This window comes from Canis lupus, chromosome X (assembly GCF_048164855.1).
Source record: "Canis lupus baileyi chromosome X, mCanLup2.hap1, whole genome shotgun sequence".
Classification (NCBI taxonomy): Eukaryota; Metazoa; Chordata; class Mammalia; order Carnivora; family Canidae; genus Canis; species Canis lupus.
Window position 1 is genome coordinate 45,450,920 of NC_132876.1, and position 19,605 is coordinate 45,470,524.

Here is a 19,605-nt window from a genome sequence, read left to right on the forward strand (position 1 = left end):
ATGCCCCGAATGTGGGAGCTGCCAAGTATATCAATCAATTAATAACCAAAGTTAAGACATACTTAGATAGTAATACATTTATACTTGGTGACTTGAATGTAGTACTTTCTACAATCGACAGATCTTCTAAGCACAACATCTCAGAGAAACAAGAGCTTTAAAAGACACACTGGACCAGATGGATTTCACAGATATTTACAGAACTTTACATCCCAACGCAAATGAATACACATTCTTCTCAAGTGAACATGGAACTTTTTCCAGAATAGACCACATACTGGGTCACAAATCAGGTCTTAACCAATACCAAAAGATTGGGATCGTCCCCTGCATATTTTCAGACCATAATGCTTTGAAATTAGAACTAAATCACAAGAAGAAGTTTGGAAGGATTTCAAACACGTGGAGGTTAAAGACCATCCTGCTAAAAGATAAAAGGGTCAACCAGAAAATTAGAGAACAATTAAAAAGATTCATGGAAACTAATGAGAATGAAGATACAACCATTCAAAATCTTTGGGATACAGCAAAAGCAGTCCTGAGGGGGAAATACATCGCAATACAAGCATCCACCAAAAACTGGAAAGAACTCAAATACAAAAGCTAACCTTGCACCTAAAGGAGCTGGAGAAAAAGCAGCAAATAGATCAGCAAATAGTTTGGCTACTGTGGACATTGCTGCTAAACTTTGGGGTGCAGGAGTCCTGCAGTTTCACTGCATTTGTATCTCTGGGGTAAATCCCCAGCAGTGCAATTGCTGGGTCATAGAGCAGTTCTATTTTGAGCTCTTTGAGGAACCTCCACACAGTATTCCAGAGTGACTGTACCAGTTCACACTCCCACCAACAGTGCCAGAGGGTTCCCATTCTCCACATCCTGTCCAAAATTCATTGTTTCCTGTCTTGTTAATGTTCACCATTCTCACTGGTGTGAGGTGGTATCTCATTGAGGTTTTGATTTGTACTTTCCTGATTGCAAGTGATGTGGAGCATTTTCTCATCTTTGTTGCCCATGTCTGTCTTCTTCGGTAAAATTTCTGTTCATGTCTTTTTCCCATTTCATGATTGGATTGTTTGTTTCTTTGCTGTTGTAGTTAATAAGTTCTTTATAGATCTTGGATGCTAGCCCTTTAACTGTTATATATTTGCAAATATCTTCTCCCATTCTGTAAGTTGTCTTTGAGTTTTGTTGACTGTTTCTTTTGCTGTGCAGAAGCTTTTTATCTTAAGTCCCAATAGTTCATTTTTACTCTTCTTTCCCTTGCCTTTATATATGTACCTTGCAAGAAGTTGCTATGGCCAAGTTCCAAAAGGGTGTTGCCAGGGTTCTCCTCTAGGATTTTGATGGAATCTTGTCTCACATTTAGATCTTTCATCCACTTTGAACTTATCTTTGTGTATAGTGTAACAGAATGGTCTAGTTTCATTCTGCATATGGATGTCCAATTTTCCCAGCACCATTTATTGAAGAAACTGTCTTCTTCCAGTGGATAGTCATTCCTGCTTTGTTGAATATTAGTTGACCATTAGAGTTCAGGGCCAATTTCTGGGTTCTCTATTCTGTTCCAATGATCTATGTGTCTGTTTTTGTGCCATATCATACTGCAGTAATGATCACAGTCTGTAGTACAACTTGAAATACAGCATTGTGATGCTCCGGCCTCTGGTTTTCTTTTTCAATATCCCCCTGGCTATTCGGGGTCTTTTCTGATTCCACACAAATCTTAAGATTATTTGTTCCAACTCTCTGAAGAAAGTCCATGATATTTTGATAGGTATTGCACAGAATGTGTAAAGTGCCATGGGTAGCATTGACATTTTCACAATATTAATTCTTCCAATACATAAGAATGGAATATTTTTCCATCTCTTTTGTCTTCCTCATTTTCTGTCAGAAGGGTTCTGTAGTTTTTAAGGTATAGACCCTTACCTCTTTGGTAAGGTTTATTCCTAGGTATCTTATGCTTTGGGGTGCAATTGTAAATGGGATTGACTCCTTAATTTCACTTTCTTCAGTTTTGTTGTTAACGTATAGAAATGCCAGTGATTTCAGGACATTGATTTTGTATCCTTCCACACTGCCGAATTGCTGTATGTGTTCTAGCCATCTTGGGATAGAGTCTTTTGGATTTTCTATGTACAGTATCAAGTCATCTGCAAAGAGGGAGACAAATCCCACTTGTTCATGGTGAATAATCTTAATGTACTGTTGGATCCTATTGGCTAGTATCTTTTTGAGAATTTTTTCATCAGTGTTCATCAGGGATATTGGTCTAAATTCTCCTTTTTGGTGGGGTCTTTGTCTGCTTTTGGAATTAAGGTGATTCTGGCCTCATAAAATGAGTGTGGAAATATTCCATGCCTTTCTAACTTTTGGAACAGCTTTAGTAGAATAGGTATTGTTTCTTTTTTAAACATTTGATAGAATTTCCCCTGGGAAGCCATCTGGCCCTGCACCTTTGTGTCTTGGGAGGTATTTAATGATGGCTTCAAGTTCCTCCATGTTTATTGGCCTGCTCAGGTTTTCATTTCTTCCTGTTCCAGTTTTGATAGTTTGTGGTTTTCCAGAAGTGTGTACATTTCTTCTAGATTGCCTAATTTATTGATGTATAGCTGCTCATAATGTTTTTAAAATTGTTTGTATTTCCTTGGTATTCATTGTGATCTCTCCTTTTATGGTTCATAATTTTATTAATTGCAGTCTTTTCTATTTTGTTTTTAATAAGGCTGGCTAATGGTTTATCTGTGTTATTAATTATTTCAAAGAACAAACTCCTGGTTTTGTTGATCTGTTCCACAGTTATTCTGGTCTCTATTTCATTGAGTTTTGCTCGAATCTTTATTAACTCTCTTCTTCTGCTTGGTGTAGGTTTTATTTGCTGTTCTTTGTCCAGTTCCTTTAGGTGCAAAGTTACCTTGTGTATTTGAGTTTTTTCCAATTTTCTGAGGGATGCTTGTAATTTGATGTATTTCCCTCTCAGGACTGCTTTTGCTGTATCCCAAAGATTTTGAACGATTGTATCTTCATTCTCATTAGTTTCCATGAATTTTTTTAATTCTTCTCTAATTTCCTGGTCGACCCTTTCATCTTTTAGCAGGATATCCTTTAAACTCCACGTGCTTGAGTTTTTAAAAAATTTCTTCTTGAGATTGAGTTCAAGTTTCAAAGCATTATGGTCTGAAAATATGACAATCCCAATCTTTTGGTATCGGTTAGGACCTGATTTTTGACCCAGTATGTGGTCTATTCTGGAAAAGGTTCCATGCGCATGTGAGAAGAATGTGTATTCAGTTGTGTTTAGATGTAAAGTTCTGTGAATATCTGCGAAATCCATCTGGTCCAGTGTTATCATTTAAAGTTCTTGTTTCGGAGAGGGGAAAGATGGCAGAAGAGTAGGGTCCCCAAATCACCTGTACCCACCAAATTACCTAGATAACCTTCAAATCATCCTGAAAATCTACGAATTTGGCCTGAGATTTAAAGAGAGAACAGCTGGAATGCTACAGTGAGAAGAGTTCGCGCTTCTATCAAGGTAGGAAGACTGGGAAAAAAGAAATAAAGAAACAAAAGGCATCCAACGGGGTGGGGCCCCGCGAGGAGCCGGGCTGAGGCCGGGGCGAGTGTCCCCAGGACAGGAGAGCCCCGTCCCAGAGAAGCAGGAGCTTCACCAATCTTCACGGGTGGAAAGGCGCTTGCAGGGAGTTAGAGCAGGCCCCCAGGAGGGCGGGGATGCCCTCAGGCTCCCTGGGACACTAACAGAGCAGCTGCGCCACGGGGAGAGTGCGCCGAGCTCCCTAAAGGGATGCAGCGCACACGCATTGACCCGGGAGCTGCTAGGAGGGGCTCGGGCGGCGGCTCCGCAGAGGGGGCTGCGTGGCCAGGGAGCAGCGCAGAGGCGGCTCCGTCAGAGGAAGAGGCTCCGTGCGGAGGGGGCTGCATGGCTCAGGGAGCAGCTCGTGAGGCTCAGGCGGCGGCTCCGCGGAGAGGCGGCTGTGCAGCTAGGAGCACAAATCCAACAGCGCAGGCCCGGGAGCACTGGGCGCGGGGACACAGCCCAGGGTCTGGCCTCCCCCCGGGACAGGCAGAGGCCAGGAGGGCCCAGGACAGCAAGGACGCTCCTGCCCCAAGCTGAGCAGATCAGGGGCCCCGCCCCGGAGCCTCCAGGCCCTGCAGGCTGAGAACTCCATAGTTACTGTGGGAGCTGAATCCAGGGCTCCAGAGCTGGCCCGCCACTGCGGTTGTTGCTCCTGGGGCCTCACAGGGTAAACCACCCCAACTGAGCCCTGCACAAGGCAGGGGGCAGAGCAGATCCCCTAAGCGCTAACACCTGAAAATCAGCACAACAGGCCCCTCCCCCAGAAGACCAGCTAGACGGACAAGTTCCAGGGGGAAGTCAAGGGACTTAAAGTATACAGAAACAGAAGATACTCCCCCGTGTTTTTTTTTCTTTTTTTGCTTTTTGATATCTGTTTGCTTCCTCCACCCTTTTTTTCCCTTTCTTTTTCTTTCTCTTTTTCTTCTCTTTTTTTCTTTTTTTCTTCCTTTTTTCTTTTTCTCTTTTCTTTCCTTCTTTCTCAGAAGTGGACCCTGAGCTTTATGGTCAACTAATATTCGATAAAGGAGGAAAGACTATCCATTGGAAGAAAGACAGTCTCTTCAATAAATGGTGCTGGACATCCACCTGCAGAAGAATGAAACTAGACCACTCTCTTTCACCATACACAAAGAGAAACTCAAAATGGATAAAAGATCTAAATGTGAGACAAGATTCCATCAAAATCCTAGAGGAGAACACAGGCAACACCCTTTTTGAACTCGGCCATAGTAACTTCTTGCAAGATACATCCACGAAGGCAAAAGAAACAAAAGCAAAAATGAACTTTGGGACTTCATCAAGATAAGAGGCTTTTGCACAGCAAAGGATAGAGTCAACAAACCTAAAAGACAACCTACAGAATGGGAGAAGATATGTGCAAATGACGTATCAAATAAAGGGCTAGTTTCCAAGATCTATAAAGAACTTCTTAAACTCAACAGCAAAGAAACAAACAATCCAATCATGAAATGCGCAAAAGACATGAAGAGAAATCTCACAGAGGAAGACATCGACATGGCCAACATGCACATGAGAAAATGTTCTGCATCACTTGCCATCAGGGAAATACAAATCAAAACCACAATGAGATCCCACCTCACACCAGCGAGAATGGGGAAAATTAACAAGGCAGGAAACCACAAATGTTGGAGAGGATGCGGAGAAAAGGGAACCCTCTTGCACTGTTGGTGGGAATGTGAACTGGTGCAGCCACTCTGGAAAACTGTGTGGAGGATCCTCAAAGAGTTAAAAATAGACCTTCCCTATGACCCAGCAATTGCACTTTTGGGGATTTACCCCAAAGATACAGATGTAATGAAACGCCAGGACACCTGCACCCTGATGTTTATAGCAGCAATGTCCACAATAGCCAAACTGTGGAAAGAGCTTCGGTGTCCATCGAAAGATGAATGGATAAAGAAGATGTGGTTTATGTATACAATGGAATATTACTCAGCCATTAGAAACGACAAATACCCACCATTTGCTTCAACGTGGATGGAACTAGAGGGTATTATGCTGAGTGAAGTAAGTCAATCGGAGAAGGACAAACATTGTATGTTCTCATTCATTTGGGGAATATAAATAATAGTGAAAGGGAATATAAGGGAAGGGAGAAGAAGTGTGTGGGAAATATCAGAAAGGGAGACAGAACATAAAGACTCCTTACTCTGGGAAACGAACTAGGGGTGGTAGAAGGGGAGGAGGGCGGGGGTGGGGATTAATGGGTGATGGGCACTGAGGGGTGCACTTGACGGGATGAGCCCTGGGTGTTATTCTGTATGTTGGTAAATTGAACACCAATAAAAAATAAATTTATTATAAAAAAAAACAAAACAAAAAAATAAAGCGCTTGTTTCTTTGGAGATGTTGTGCCTAGAATATCTGTCATTTGCAGAAAGTGCCATGTTGAAGTCTCCCAGTATTAGTATGTTATCCAAGTATGCCTTTACTTTGGTTATTAATTGATTTATATACTTGGCAACTCCCACATTAGGAGCATAAATATTCATGATTGTTAGGTCCTCTTATTGGATAGATCCTTTCAGTATGACATAGTGTCCCTCTTCATCTCTTATTACAGTCTTAGGGATAAACTTTAATTTATCTGATATAAGGATGGCTACCCCTGCTTTCTTTTGAGGACCATTTGAATGGTAAATGGTTCTTCACCCTTTGATTTTCAGGTGGTAGGTGTCCTTAGGTCTAAAATGAGTTTCTTAGGCAGCCCTGGTGGCTCAGTGATTTAGTGTGGCCTTCATCCCTGGGTGTGATCCTGGAGACCGGTGATCGAGTCCCACGTCAGGCTCCCTGCATGGAGCCTGCTTCTCCCTCTGCCTGTGTCTCTGCCTCTCTGTGTGTGTGTGTGTGTGTGTCTGTGTCTCTCATGAATAAATAAATAAAAATAATAAATAAATAGATAAATAAATAAATAAATAAATAAATAAATAAATGAAATGAGTCTCTTGTAGACAGCAAGTATATGGTTTTGCTTGTTTATCTAGTCTGAAACCCTGCGTCTTTTGATCAGATCTTTTAGCCCATTCACGTTCAGAGTTACTCTTGAAAGATAAGAATTTAGTGTCATCATAATATCTATTCAGTCTCTGTTTTTGTGGATTATTTCCTTGGATGTCTCTTTCTTTTACAGAGTCCCCCTTAGTATTTCTTGTAGAGCCTGCTGGGTGGTCACATATTCTTTCAGTTTCTGCCTATCTTGAAGCTCTTTATCTCTCCTTCTATTCTGAGTGAGAGCCTCGCCGGATAAAGTATTCTTGGCTGCATGTTCTTCTCATTTAGGACCTTGAATATATACTGCCAGCCCTTCTGGCCTGCCAGGTCTCTGTGGAGAGGTCTGCTGTTAATCTAATATTTCTCCCCATATAAGCTAGGGATCTCTTATCTCTTGCTCCTTTAAGGATTTTCACTTTATCTTTGGAATCTGCAAGTTTCACTATTAAATGTTGAGCTGTTGAACGGTTTTTATTGATTTTAGGTGGGACCATCTCCTGGATCTGAATGCCTGTTTCCCTCCCCAAATTAGGGAAATTCTCAGCTATGATTTGTTCAAATATGCTTTCTGGCCCTCTGGCACTCTCGGCACCCTCTGGAACCTCAATTATACGTAGATTTTTCTTTCTGAGGCTGTCATTTATTTCTCTCAACCTTTCCTCATTGTCTTTTGTTTTTATCTTTTTTCCTCAGCTTCCTTCCTTGTCTTCAACTTGTCTTTTACGTCATTCACTTTGTTCTTCTACCTCATTAACCCTCGTCGTTAGGACCTCCAGTTTGGATTGCAACTCATTTAATTGATTTTTAATTTTGCCCTGATTAGATCTAAATTCTGCAGTCATCAAGTCTCTTGAATCCTTTATGCTTTTTTTCCAGAGTCACCATTAGCTTTATAATTGTGCTTCTGAATTGGCTCTTTTCCATCGCATTGTAATCCAAATTCTGTAACTCTGTGGCAGAGAGTACTGTTTCTGATTGTTTCTTTTGTGGCAAGTTCTTCTTTCTAGTGTTTTTGCTCAGTGCAGAGTGGCTATATGAGCGGGCTGCGTCAAGAATATCAACCACAACCTAAGTATATTTCATGTAGATGATTCTGCCGAGGTCAGAGACCAGAAATTTAAAACCAAGATGAGAACGAAATAAACAAAAGGACCACTAAAGTGAAAAACAAATTTTAAAACAAAGTAGTAAAAAATAAAAGGCCAGGAATCCCAAAGAAGAAGAAAAGAAAAAAGAAAAGAAAAGAAAAAAGAAAAAAACGGAGAGGGGGAAAAAAAAGGGATTATTGGGAAATGGTGGTGGTGAAGAAGTTGTAGTAGAGGGAGAATGTAGTCTACCCGAGGGGTTCTAGAGGGTGATCCTCTTGTTTCTTAGTATATTAAGTTCTGTATATTAGAAGATGCTCAGTCCCCAATTTATATAAACCAGAAGTACTTGTAGAGGGCCCAAACATTGAACACCAAAACATAAATGAGATAAAAGAGGGGGGCAGAATGGGACTGAGGAATCTCACAGAATGAACTAGCACAGTATACCACTTGGTTCTGGGTGCATACTGGCCATGTTTCAGAATGTATTAACTTCCACCATTGTAGAACAAAATGAGGCCGAGAAAACAAAAAAACACAAAACAAAACAAAAATATCTGTATATCTCCCTCAATTAAGTTGAGTATGATGAATGGAATCTAGAAGTGGAAAGTATATCTAGGACCTGTAGCTGTAGAAATATCAAAGTCAAAAAGGAAGAATCTTAAAAATGAAGAGGTGGTGAATTATTGTAGTTAAGGTGGGAAAAGAGGAAAAAATTGGAAATTTACCTTCTGATACAAAAGCGAGTTGTACTGGAACAAGGAAGAAAAAAAAGGAGGGGTACCCTCTAGTTCAATATACTGTAAATCCCTCGACTTCCCCTGGAGCTTTCCAGTGCTGCTTGTTCAAGAGCTTGCTCTTCCCTGGTTCTTCCAACTGGTCTTCTGAGGGAAGGGCTTGCTGTGCTGATTCCTAGGTGTGTGCACCTGGGGTAGCTGCCCCACCCCCTGCCAGGTGCCAAGCTCCTTAGGAGCTGTTTATCCTGTGAGGCCCCTGTTCCCTGGTGGCCCCACCTCTCCCAGGCATAGGGTGAAACAAGGAGGAAAAACAACAATGGTGGCATCCAGATTTGCAGCTCTGGAGTCAGCTCCCTGCAGTAACTCCTGCAGTCTCCCAGTCCACACTGGCCTGGATGCTCCGGGGAGGGGGAGGGGGGAGGGGGGTGCTGATCTGTACAGCTCGGGGGCACCTGGAAGCAGGGGAGTCCTCACTGTCCTGGGCCCTCCCCACCTCTGCCTGTCCCGGGGTGGGGGCGGGGAGGATCCTGGGCTGTGTCTGCTGGCACCCTGGGATCCAGGGCCTGTGCTGCTTGAATGGTGCTCCGGGGGTCTTGGCTCCTGAAGGCAGTAGGGCACAGCCCCCTCTGTCCAGAGCCGCCCTCCAACCAATCGACTTCTCCCGAGGCCCCAATGGATGGGTGCTCCAGCCCTTTACCGTGCTCAGCCCGCCATGTGTGGTGCTCTCCCCCGGGGGCACTTCCTCCATTAGTGACTCCCGGAGACTGGAGGCATGTGTCAACTACCATCGCTTAGAGTTGGCAGAGGGTACAGTTAGTTATCTTATAGAACCATGGGGCCCCAGGCTAGCAGGGGGAATGTCACAGCTAGAACGTTGTGTGGTTACTTCTCTGCTTTTTCTAGATCTAATCTCTGCCCTGTCTGACCTAATCTATTCCCAGGGAACCTGAAGACTTCTGATTCTATCTCCTGGATTTGCCCTCTGACTTCTGCTTAAGTTTTTAATGGGTGCTAGCAGGAAACCAGAAGGCAGGAGTTAAGAAGGGTTAGGGTATTTTTCCCACTCAATCCTTCTTTATCTGTCACAGTTCATATGTTCTTTTAAGGCCACAGCTTTTGTCAGGCCCATTTCATTACTGCCAGGTTCCAGTGACACTGCTCTTTCTCATTGCCACTGTAGGCCCAGGAGTAGTAATTTATAGCTTCCTCTTTTGTTGGGAAGTAGTACTTGTAATAATGGGCCTTTGCTCCTAACAGTAAATAATTTTTCTATGTCCCTTGAATACTTTCTTTCATGTGTTATTGAAATCTTTACTCTTCTTCCCACTTGCTCTCGTAAGTTTGAGAGGGGGAGTTTTTAATTATTTTTGTAGTTGGATAATATGGGATTGATTGTGACATCTGCTGATGGAAGTCCATTAAAACCAGTAATATGGGATGCCTGGGTGGCTCAGCAGTTTAGATCCTGCCTTTGGCCCAGGGTGTGATCCTGGAGTCCTGGGATCAAGTACCACATCGGGCTCCCTGCATGGAGCCTGCTTCTCCCTCTGCCTGTGTCTCTGCCTCTCTCTCTCTCTCTTTCTCTGTGTGTGTGTCTCATGAATAAATAAATTAAAAAACCTTTAAAAAATAAAAAACAGTAATATACAGAAATCATGGCTCTGAATTATTTAAATGTGGATCTGTTCATTTTTCTCAATGAAATATTTAATACCAAAAACTAGAAATAAAATTTCTCCCTTTTTCTATCCCCAAGCCAGCTATTGACTTAAGATTAAGAAACAAAGAAAAGTAATTGACACCATGCTGAGTTACCTTGTACCACACAACATCAGGCTCCTGATCGGACTTTTTAAAGTCATCCATGTCTGGACAGGAGATCTCCTTTCTTTTAGTGACTTCGGATTTTTCTAAATAGCGTATCCTACTATTGTAGCACAGGCCTGATTCATTCTCTGCAACAGTCAAGGACATTGACACCTTCATGCAATATGTCGAGTTTCTGTAGGAACAGAGAAATAGCAAAATGGCTTAACTGGGTGTTTAAAACTTTATTTGTGCTCTCTATATTTCAATAATGTTTACCTTTCCATTTGGACCTTGCCTAGAAATAAGAAACAACATCAAAACAACACAGAACAGTTTTCCATTTCAACAGACAGGAAGATAGAAAACAAAATGCTAATGAGATCATCTCTGACCATAAGGTAGCTACATAGCTACATAGAACAGCTGTACTCATCTTCTAAACTATAAGACACTTCAAACTTCTTTCCCAGTGGTAAATATTGCCACATTAAAGATTTGATAGTGAAAACTTATGAGAAATTCTGTAATTAGAGCTATGGTTATTTCTGCCCTACATAGATATAGTCAACTTATATTTGACAAAGAAGCAAAGGCAACACAATGGAACAAAGAATGTCTTTTCAATGGATGGTACTGGGATGCCTGGATGGCTTACTGGTTAAGCATCTGCCTCTTGGTTTCAACTTAGGTCATGATCTCAGAGTCCTGAGAAAGAGTCCCATGTTGGGCTCTGTACTCAATAGGGAATCTACTTGAGATTATCTTCTCACTCTCCCTCTACCCTCTCTCTCCTATCATATAAATAAATAAATCTTCTAAAAATAAAATAAAATAAAATAATAAAAAGTAAAAATAGGCAAATGGTACTGGAACAACTGGGCATCCAAACAAAAAAAAATTAATCTAGACACAGATCTTTACACCTATTATGAAAATTAATTTCAAATTGGATCACAGAACTAAATGTAAAATGCAAAACCATAAAAATTTTAGAAAATAACACAGGAGAAAACCTAGATGACCCTGGATATGGCAATGACTTTTTAATTAAAACATCATGGACATGATCTATGAAAAAAAATAACTTAAAGTTAATAAAATTAAAAACTTCTGCTCTACAAAAGTCAATGTCAGGAGAATTAGAAAACAAGACACAGACAGAGAAAATATTAATAGATGACACATCTAATAAAGGACTATTACCCAAAATATATAAAGAATTCTTAAAATTCAACAATAAGAAAATGAAAAAAAAATTAAAATAGGTCAAAGACCTTAACAGAAATTTCATCAAAGAAGATAAGACATGCAAATGGCAAATAGACATTGGAAAAGATGTATATCATATGTTACCAGGGAAATGCAAATGAAAACAAACATGAGCAAATGAAAACAAACTGCACACCTATTAGAATGGCCAAAATTCAGGGCAGCCCAGGTGGCTTAGCGGTTTAGTGCTGCTTTCAGCCCAGGGCCTGATCCTGGGGTCCTGGGATTGAGTCTCACGTCAGGCTCCCTGTATGTGTCTCTCCCTGCATGTTTCTCCCTCTGCCTGTGTCTCTGCCTCTCTCTCTCTCTCTCTCTCTCTCTCTCTGTGTGTGTCTTTCATAAGTAAATTTTTAAAAAATCTTTAAAAAAAAAAAAAAAAAGAATGGCCAAAATCCGGAACACTGAGAATACCAAATGCTAGTGAGGATGTAGTGAAACAGGAACTCTCATTCATTGCTAATGGGAATGCAAAATCGTACAGCCACTTGGAAGATGGTTTGGCAGTTTTTTAACAAAACCAAATATACCCTTACCGTACAATCTAGCATTTGTATTCTTTGGTATCTACCCAAAAGAGGGGAAAAATTATGTCCACACAAAAGCCTACACACAGATGTTTATAGAAGTTTTGTTCATAATTGCCAAAATTTGGAAGCAACCATGATATCCCTTAGTAGATGAATATGTAAATAAATTATGGTATATCCACACAATGGAATATTATTAAATGCTAAAAATAAATAAGCTTCCAAGCCATGAAAAGATATGGAGGAAACTTAAATGCATATTACTAAGTAAAGGAAGCCAACTGAAAAAGCCACATACTGTAGGATCCAACTATATAATATTTTGAAAAGGCAAAATTATGGAGACACTAAAAATATCAGTAGTTGCCAAGGGTTGGGAGGAAGGAGTAATAGGTGAAACATAGAGGATTTTAAAGGCAGTGAAAATACTCTGTATGATACTCTAATGATGGATATGTGCCATTATAAATTTGTCCAAATCTATAGAATGTACAGCAGGAATAAACCACAATGAAATCTATGGACTTTAAAAAAAAAGAAATCTATGGACTTTAGGTGAAAATGATGTGTCAATGTTGGTTAATCAATTATAGCAAATGTTCATTCTGGCAGTGGATGCTGATAATGGGCTATGCATGTGTGGGGGCAGGAGGTATATGGGGAACTTCTGTACCTTCCTCTCAAATTTTGCTGTGAATCAAACATCTCTAAAAATGAAAGCCTTAATAAAAGAGCAGGAGGCCCAAAGCCCTGATCAGTTTCTTAATATTATCATTTTATGAAGAGCTACAGCCTTTTAGATACATTCAAATGACATTTATTGAACATCTGCTATGTGCCATGCTGATATATATGGTAAAGCAGATATAAACTTAATACAATCATAAAAAATATCTGTGCCATGTAAATAATGCTGCAATAAAAATAAAAATAAAACAAATGAAAAAAAGGGGGAAAAAGAGACAAACCAAAAAACATACTCTTAACTATAGAGAACAAATGGGAAGTTTGGGTGGGTTGGAGGGAAGTTGGGTGGGAGGATGGATGAAGTTGGGTGGGAGAATGGATGAAATTGGTGAAGTAAATTGGGTGGGAGGATGGATGAAATTGGGAAGTTGGGTGGGAGGATGGATGAAATTGGTGAAGGAAATTAAGAGTATACTTATATTGATGAGCACTGAGTAATATATAGAATTATTGAATCACCATATTGTACACTTGGAAGTAATATAACACTGGATGTTAATGATCTTCGAATTCAAATTTTTAAAAAAGGGACTTGCTCCATGGGGGAGACCTCAAAAAAAAAAAAACAACAACAACAAAAATATCTGTGCTATGGTCAGTTGGGGAAACACAGGATCTTTTTAAAAATCTTACTTTTGCCCTTTTTGGTCTACAAGAAAATAATAATCTTATCTAGAGTTGTAAATAGTTTAGGGTTTTTTTTTACTTTTTTATTATTTTAACAAAAATTGTCATCATTCATAGATGATATCTCTAGTCTATAAGAATGTCACTATAATAGGTTGGAGTTTATGTACATTTTTTTCCATTAGGCAGAAACTTGATTAATAAACAAACAAGGATTTATTGAAGGTATAAACAGATAATACTGTTCTCTCCTGCTGACATGAACACGCAGCCTTTGGCATGGCACTGATTATCTCCAACCCAGGATTATTCAAATATAATCTCTTTATGGTTCATGATGCATTCAGAGAAAAGGTTAACTCACAGACTTGAACTGAACTGGACCTGAGTAGCTCACTGCTTGAGAATATGGCCTCTGAAGAAAAAGAATTTTGGGTTCAAATCCCAGCTCTCTTATATCCTAACTATGGATCTCTGGACAGGTCACTGAGCTTCATTTTTCCATATGTAAAATGAAATTAAAGAAGGGTTATCTATAAACTGTTATTATATTACACAAGTGTTAAGAATTGTAAGAGCTGAGGATCTGTGATTTTTCCATACTTGCAAGCTAAAAAATTGGGCTACCATTTTCACGGGTATTGGTAGAAGACAAGAGACTACTGGGTTGGAAACAGTAGACAGTTAATTATTCACAGCAATGAAAGCAGCCAAAGTATCAGCATCTGTGATACTTCCCTAACAATTCCTATAGGACAACACAAAGAGGGCCAGATTACACCTGCACAAGCAGTGGGTTGCATTAAAGGAGAAGAATCCCAAGTTTAAAAAACACAAATCTTTTATAATGGGTCATAAGCATGTCTGCCCTTTGCTCCAAAGGGAGCCACTATCTATATTTTCCAAGGCTGTAAGCAAAGCTGCCCTTTGCTCTGGTGAAAGACACTATTTTCCAGCTTTTGTGATTGTTCTCTCTATATACATATGCCTGAAAAAGTAATCTGGGAAAAGGGATAGTGAGTGCCTCTGCTCATAAAACATGCAGAACTCCAAGAGACTAACAGAGAACTGTCTTCCAACAATGAGGTAGTTCATTTAAAACATTTAGCACAGTACCTGGCTCATGGTAAGTGATTAATAAAAATCAACCATTTTTAACATCATCACCATTATTAATACACTATCTACTGACTCCCAAACTGTAATTTAAATGAATATATTTTGGGTTTTGTTGTTATTTAAAAAGAAAGCAAAAAAAAAGCAAAAAAAATAAATAAAAAGAAAGCAGCCAATGAACCAAATTACAATAGAAATTATATATATTCTAAAATCGACTTGCTTAAGACATAATTTTATCATCAAAATATCACACATCCTGAATTCAAAACAAAGCATAATTTATTTGGGGTTGAGCATTTAAGTCAGAAACCTACTCAAGAAAAAATTGTATATATATGATAATCCCCTCATAGATAATGGAGAATTATGGATCTTTCCAGCAGCAAGTTCAAGTAACCATTCTTAAAGAAAGTAATTGCAATCTGCCACCTATGGGTACAAATAGCTAGTTAAAACTCTGTCTGCCAATGACTGAGATGTGGTAAAGGTAAGGGAATAATCAAGATAAATTCAAAACATTCCCTGCCATGACCATCATCCTCACCATGGTATGAGTGACCCCTGCTTTATTGTTTGGTTGAAGACAATTTTAAGAGAGTGAATCTGTGAGGTGCCTGGGTGGTTCTGTTGGTTAAGTACCTGCCTTCAGCTCTGGTCATGATCCCAGGGTCCTGGGATCAAGCCCTGCATCAGGCTCCCTTGCTTGGTGGGGAGTCTGCTTCTCCCTCTCCCTCTACCACTCCCCCTGCTTGTGCTCTCTCTCTCTCTCTCTCTCTCTCAAATAAATAAGTAAATAAATAAATAAAATCTTTTTAAAAAGAGAGTCAATCTGCTTCACATCATATCATAGCCAAAATGCTCTTCAGAAATCTACAGAGAACCCTGTTGTTTCTGTTAAAAACAAAAAACCCTCCTCCAGAAAGTCTTCCTCAACCAATTTCACTAATACCTATTTCTTACTTCTTCACTGCTTCTTATTTAGATCACACTGATGTTTTTATATTGGGCAATATGTTGTTTTGTAATTATTCTTTTAGTATTTACAAAGGTTTTGCTTTATTGCATGAGTTACATTTCAAACTCTACAAAAGCAGTTTTCTTTATATATGGTTATCTTCCTCCCCATACAGTAGATGCCAAAGTATTCTCCTTGTCTTTGTGTTGGAATTATATGTTATCTGTCTTAGCAAATAAGCTGTCATACCCTATGACTCCAAGATTTGCTTTTTGATTCCTGCCTACTCACTATACCTGTCACTGTCAAAGATCTTGAAAGACATTTCAACATTCAAAATATCTGCATGCTGCTCTAACATCACTCTATGGCCCACTATCCTTTGGCTTCTGCTCCATCATTCTATTGAATTTCTATCACTAATCTCATTAAGGATATCTTATTAGACAAATCCAATGACCTCTTGTTCACCCTCGTCCTATCTGACCTCTGTGCATTATTTTAAACTTGAAACTTTCCTTCAACTTTCTTGATCTCTTCTTACTACTAAGATTCCTCTCTTATGATTGCCTACTTCTCTGATCATTCCTTATTACTATATTACTGTCTTTTCTTCTTCACCCTATTTCCAAAAATGTTTCCCATCTTCCCCCAGGCCTCATGATTCCTTACTCTGTTTTGTTTGTGTTCTCTTCTCCCTTCAACATTCATCTCCAGCACTGTGTTCTAGCACTAAATTTCAACCACAAACTAAGTGCTGAAGGCATCCAAGTCTATAATATTTTTTCAGTTCTGTCCTCTCTCCTAAGATCTAGCCAAGTATATCCATACAATTGTCATGAAGGCACTTGTCAGTCCCAAACTGAGGTTATTATCTCTTCCCTACAATCTATTCTTCCTCATATAATATCTATTAAGATTAGAGGCATCACTAACCACACCATCTAGTTTCTCAAGTCAGATGCCTCAAAATCATCTTCCACCCCACTTCCTCATACTTATTCCCTATATACAATTGGTTAAGAAGTTGTGCTAATTCTGCTTCAAAATTCTTTCTTTATTTGCTATCTATCCTAAATCCTGCCACAGGACTGTTACCCTGTTTTGCATGCAAGATCAAATTAGCATCCTAACAGGTTTCTCTGTCTTCATTTTATCCCTTCTCCAATCATTTGTCCAAAAGAAATGACTTACTAGCAGGAGAAGAGATGATGACAGAGTAGAAGGACCCCTAGTTGTGTTCATGTCTTGCCCCATGAACACAACTAGATAACTATCAAATCATTTTGAATACTCCAGAAATTAACTGGAATATTTATAAGACAAACTCCACAACTAAAAAGAGAGAAGAAGCCACAGTGAAGAAGGTAGAAAATGCAGATACATGGTTTAGGGGAGAAATAGATTGCAGCAGCTGTAGGGAGGAGGGAGCTGTGGTCACAGAAAAGGGTGAAGGTAGATCACACAGGGAAACTCACAAGAACATTTCCCTAAAACCACTGGCTGGAAAAAACAAGAGGTGCTGATTTTTGTGAGTTCTTGCAACCAGCAAGGCTTAAAGCCTGTAGTTTTAAAGGTCAGTGGGCTTGGCTAGGATAGATCTGAGAGGACACTGCTTAGCTCCTGGAGAGAAGGCAGGATAATAACCTGGGGGTGGGCAGTGTGGAAACAATACTCTGAAAATTGCCTGAGACACAGTGAAGGAGATATTTGCTCTTTTTGGAGCACAGCTCTGAGAGGCAGGGTGCATGGAGATGCCTCTTTAGGGACAAAGGGGCTGGCTGGTGCCATTTCCCTCCCCAGCCTCTCAGCATAAACACAGAGCCACCTGCAGAAAGCAGCACAGCACCAACACCAACTATCTAACTTGCTTACAGCAACCCCACCGCCTTACACTCAAGGGAACTGCTCTCCTCAGTCAAGCTTGCCTCAGTCCTGGTGCAGCAGGCTCCTTTCCCAGAAGACCAGCAGAAACTCAAGCTCACACCACACCTCCTTCCCAGAGAGTTCTGCAGGGCTTCAGTTCTAGTGTAAGTAGTGTCAGGCCTCATTTAACAAGCAAACCAGAGCACATCTAGTTAAAAGTCACCATATTCTGGCCAAGGACCAAACACTGCCAAGTACAGGCAAGAAGAGCCTCTGCATATTTCTTGTCTTAAGGAAAGCAGCCAGAATACAATAGCAGAGCACAGGCAGTATACATTGGGAAACACACCCTGATGAGCCAGGCCCTGGGCATTACATGAGCTCTTCTTCATAAAGCCATTACTCTCAGATGCAGGAAACATAACTGGCTTTTCTAACACAGAGAAGACAGAGTCTTAGACAAAATGCCATGACAGAGAAATTCATCCCAAATGAAACAAGAAGATAAAGCCACAGACAGAGATCTAAGTAAAACAGCTATAAGTATCATGCCTGGTGGAGAATTTAAAGCAACAATTATAAGGATACTTGCTGGACTTGAGAAAAGAGTGGAAGACATCAGGGAGACCATTACCACAGAGATAAAAGAGTTAGGGATCCCTGGGTGGCGCAGCGGTTTGGCGCCTGCCTTTGGCCCAGGGCGTGATCCTGGAGACCCGGGATCGAATCCCATATCAGGCTCCCGATGCATGGAGCCTGCTTCTCCCTCTGCCTGTGTCTCTGCCTCTCTCTCTCTCTCTCTCTCTGTGACTATCATAAGTAAATAAATAAAAATTTAAAAAAAAAAAAAAAAAAGAGAGAGATAAAAGAGTTAACAAAAATCAGAGGTGAATTTATTTTTTTATTTAAATTCAATTTGCCAACATATCGTGTAACACCCAGTGCTCATCCCTTCAAGTGCCCTCCTTAATGCCCATCACCCATTCACCCTATTCCCCCAGCCCCTCCCCTTCTGCAACCTTTTGTTTGTTTCCCAGAGTTAGGAGTCTTTTTTGGTTTGTCTTCCTCTCTAATTTTTCCCCACTCAGTTTCCCTCCTTTCCCTTATAGTCCCTTTCTTATATCTCTTATATTCCATATAAGAGTAAAACCATATGATGGTTGTCTTTCTCCGATTGACTTATTAGAGATGAAATATATAATAGCTGAGATTGGAAATAGGCTTGCCTCGATGAACAGTAGAATGGAAGAAGCAGAGGGACAAACCAGTGATATAGAAGATAAAATAATGGAAAATAAGAAAGTCAAACAAAAGAGAGAAAGAAGAATTATGGAACATGAGAATAGACTTAGGCAACTCAGTGACTCCATCAAACACAGTAACATTCGTGTCATAAGAGTACCAGAAGAAGAGAGAAAAAGGAGCAGAAAATGTATTGAGGAAATAGTAGCTGAAAACTTCCCTAGCCTGGGGAAGGAAACAGATATCCACATTCGGGATGCACAGAGAACTCCCATCAAAATCAACAAAAGCAAGCCAACACCAAGACACATTGGAATTAAATTTATGAAATACAGTGATCAAGAAAAATTCTTAAAAGCAGCAAGACAAAAGAAATCCTTGACTTACAAAGGAGATTTCTGAACAAAAATGTGGCAAACAAGAAGAGAGTGGCATAATATATTCAAATTGCTGAATGGGAAAAATCTGCAATCAAGAGTACTTTCTAGCAAAGCTATCATTCAGAATAGAAGGAGAAATGAAGAGATTCCTAGACAAAAACTAAAGGAGTATGTGAACAGTAAACCATTCCTGCAAGAAATATTAAAGGAGACTCTTTGGGTGGAAAGGTAAGACCAAAAGTGACAAAGACATGAAAGGAGCAGAGAAAATCTCCAGAAACAACAAAATAATAAAATGGTACAAAATACATACCTATCAGTAGTGACTCTGAAAATGGATTGAATTCTCCAATCAAAAGACATAGAGTATTAGAATGGGTTAAAAAAAAAAAAGACCCATCTATATGCTGTCTACAAGAGGCTCATTTTAGACTTAATGATACTTGCAGATTTATTTTTTAAATTTTTTATTGGAGTTCAATTTGCCAACATATAGCATAACACCCAATGCTCATCCCGCCAAGTGCCCCACTCTGTCCATCCCCAGTCACCACAACCCCCCGCCCACCTCCCTTTCCACTACCCCTTGTTTGTTTCCCAGAGTTAGGTGTCTCATATTTTGTCACCCT

At 40.0% G+C, this 19,605-nt stretch overlaps 1 protein-coding gene across 1 annotated transcript in view; it reads right to left on the bottom strand.

Moving 5' to 3' along the window:
• The window catches only part of IL1RAPL2 (interleukin 1 receptor accessory protein like 2), a 1,316,516-nt gene that overhangs the window by 578,258 nt on the left and 718,653 nt on the right, over nucleotides 1-19,605 (bottom strand). Inside the window, exon 4 of the mRNA XM_072815909.1 lies at nucleotides 10,251-10,437. Coding sequence (XP_072672010.1) covers nucleotides 10,251-10,437 — 187 coding nt within the window. The remainder of the gene's footprint in view (nucleotides 1-10,250; nucleotides 10,438-19,605) is intronic.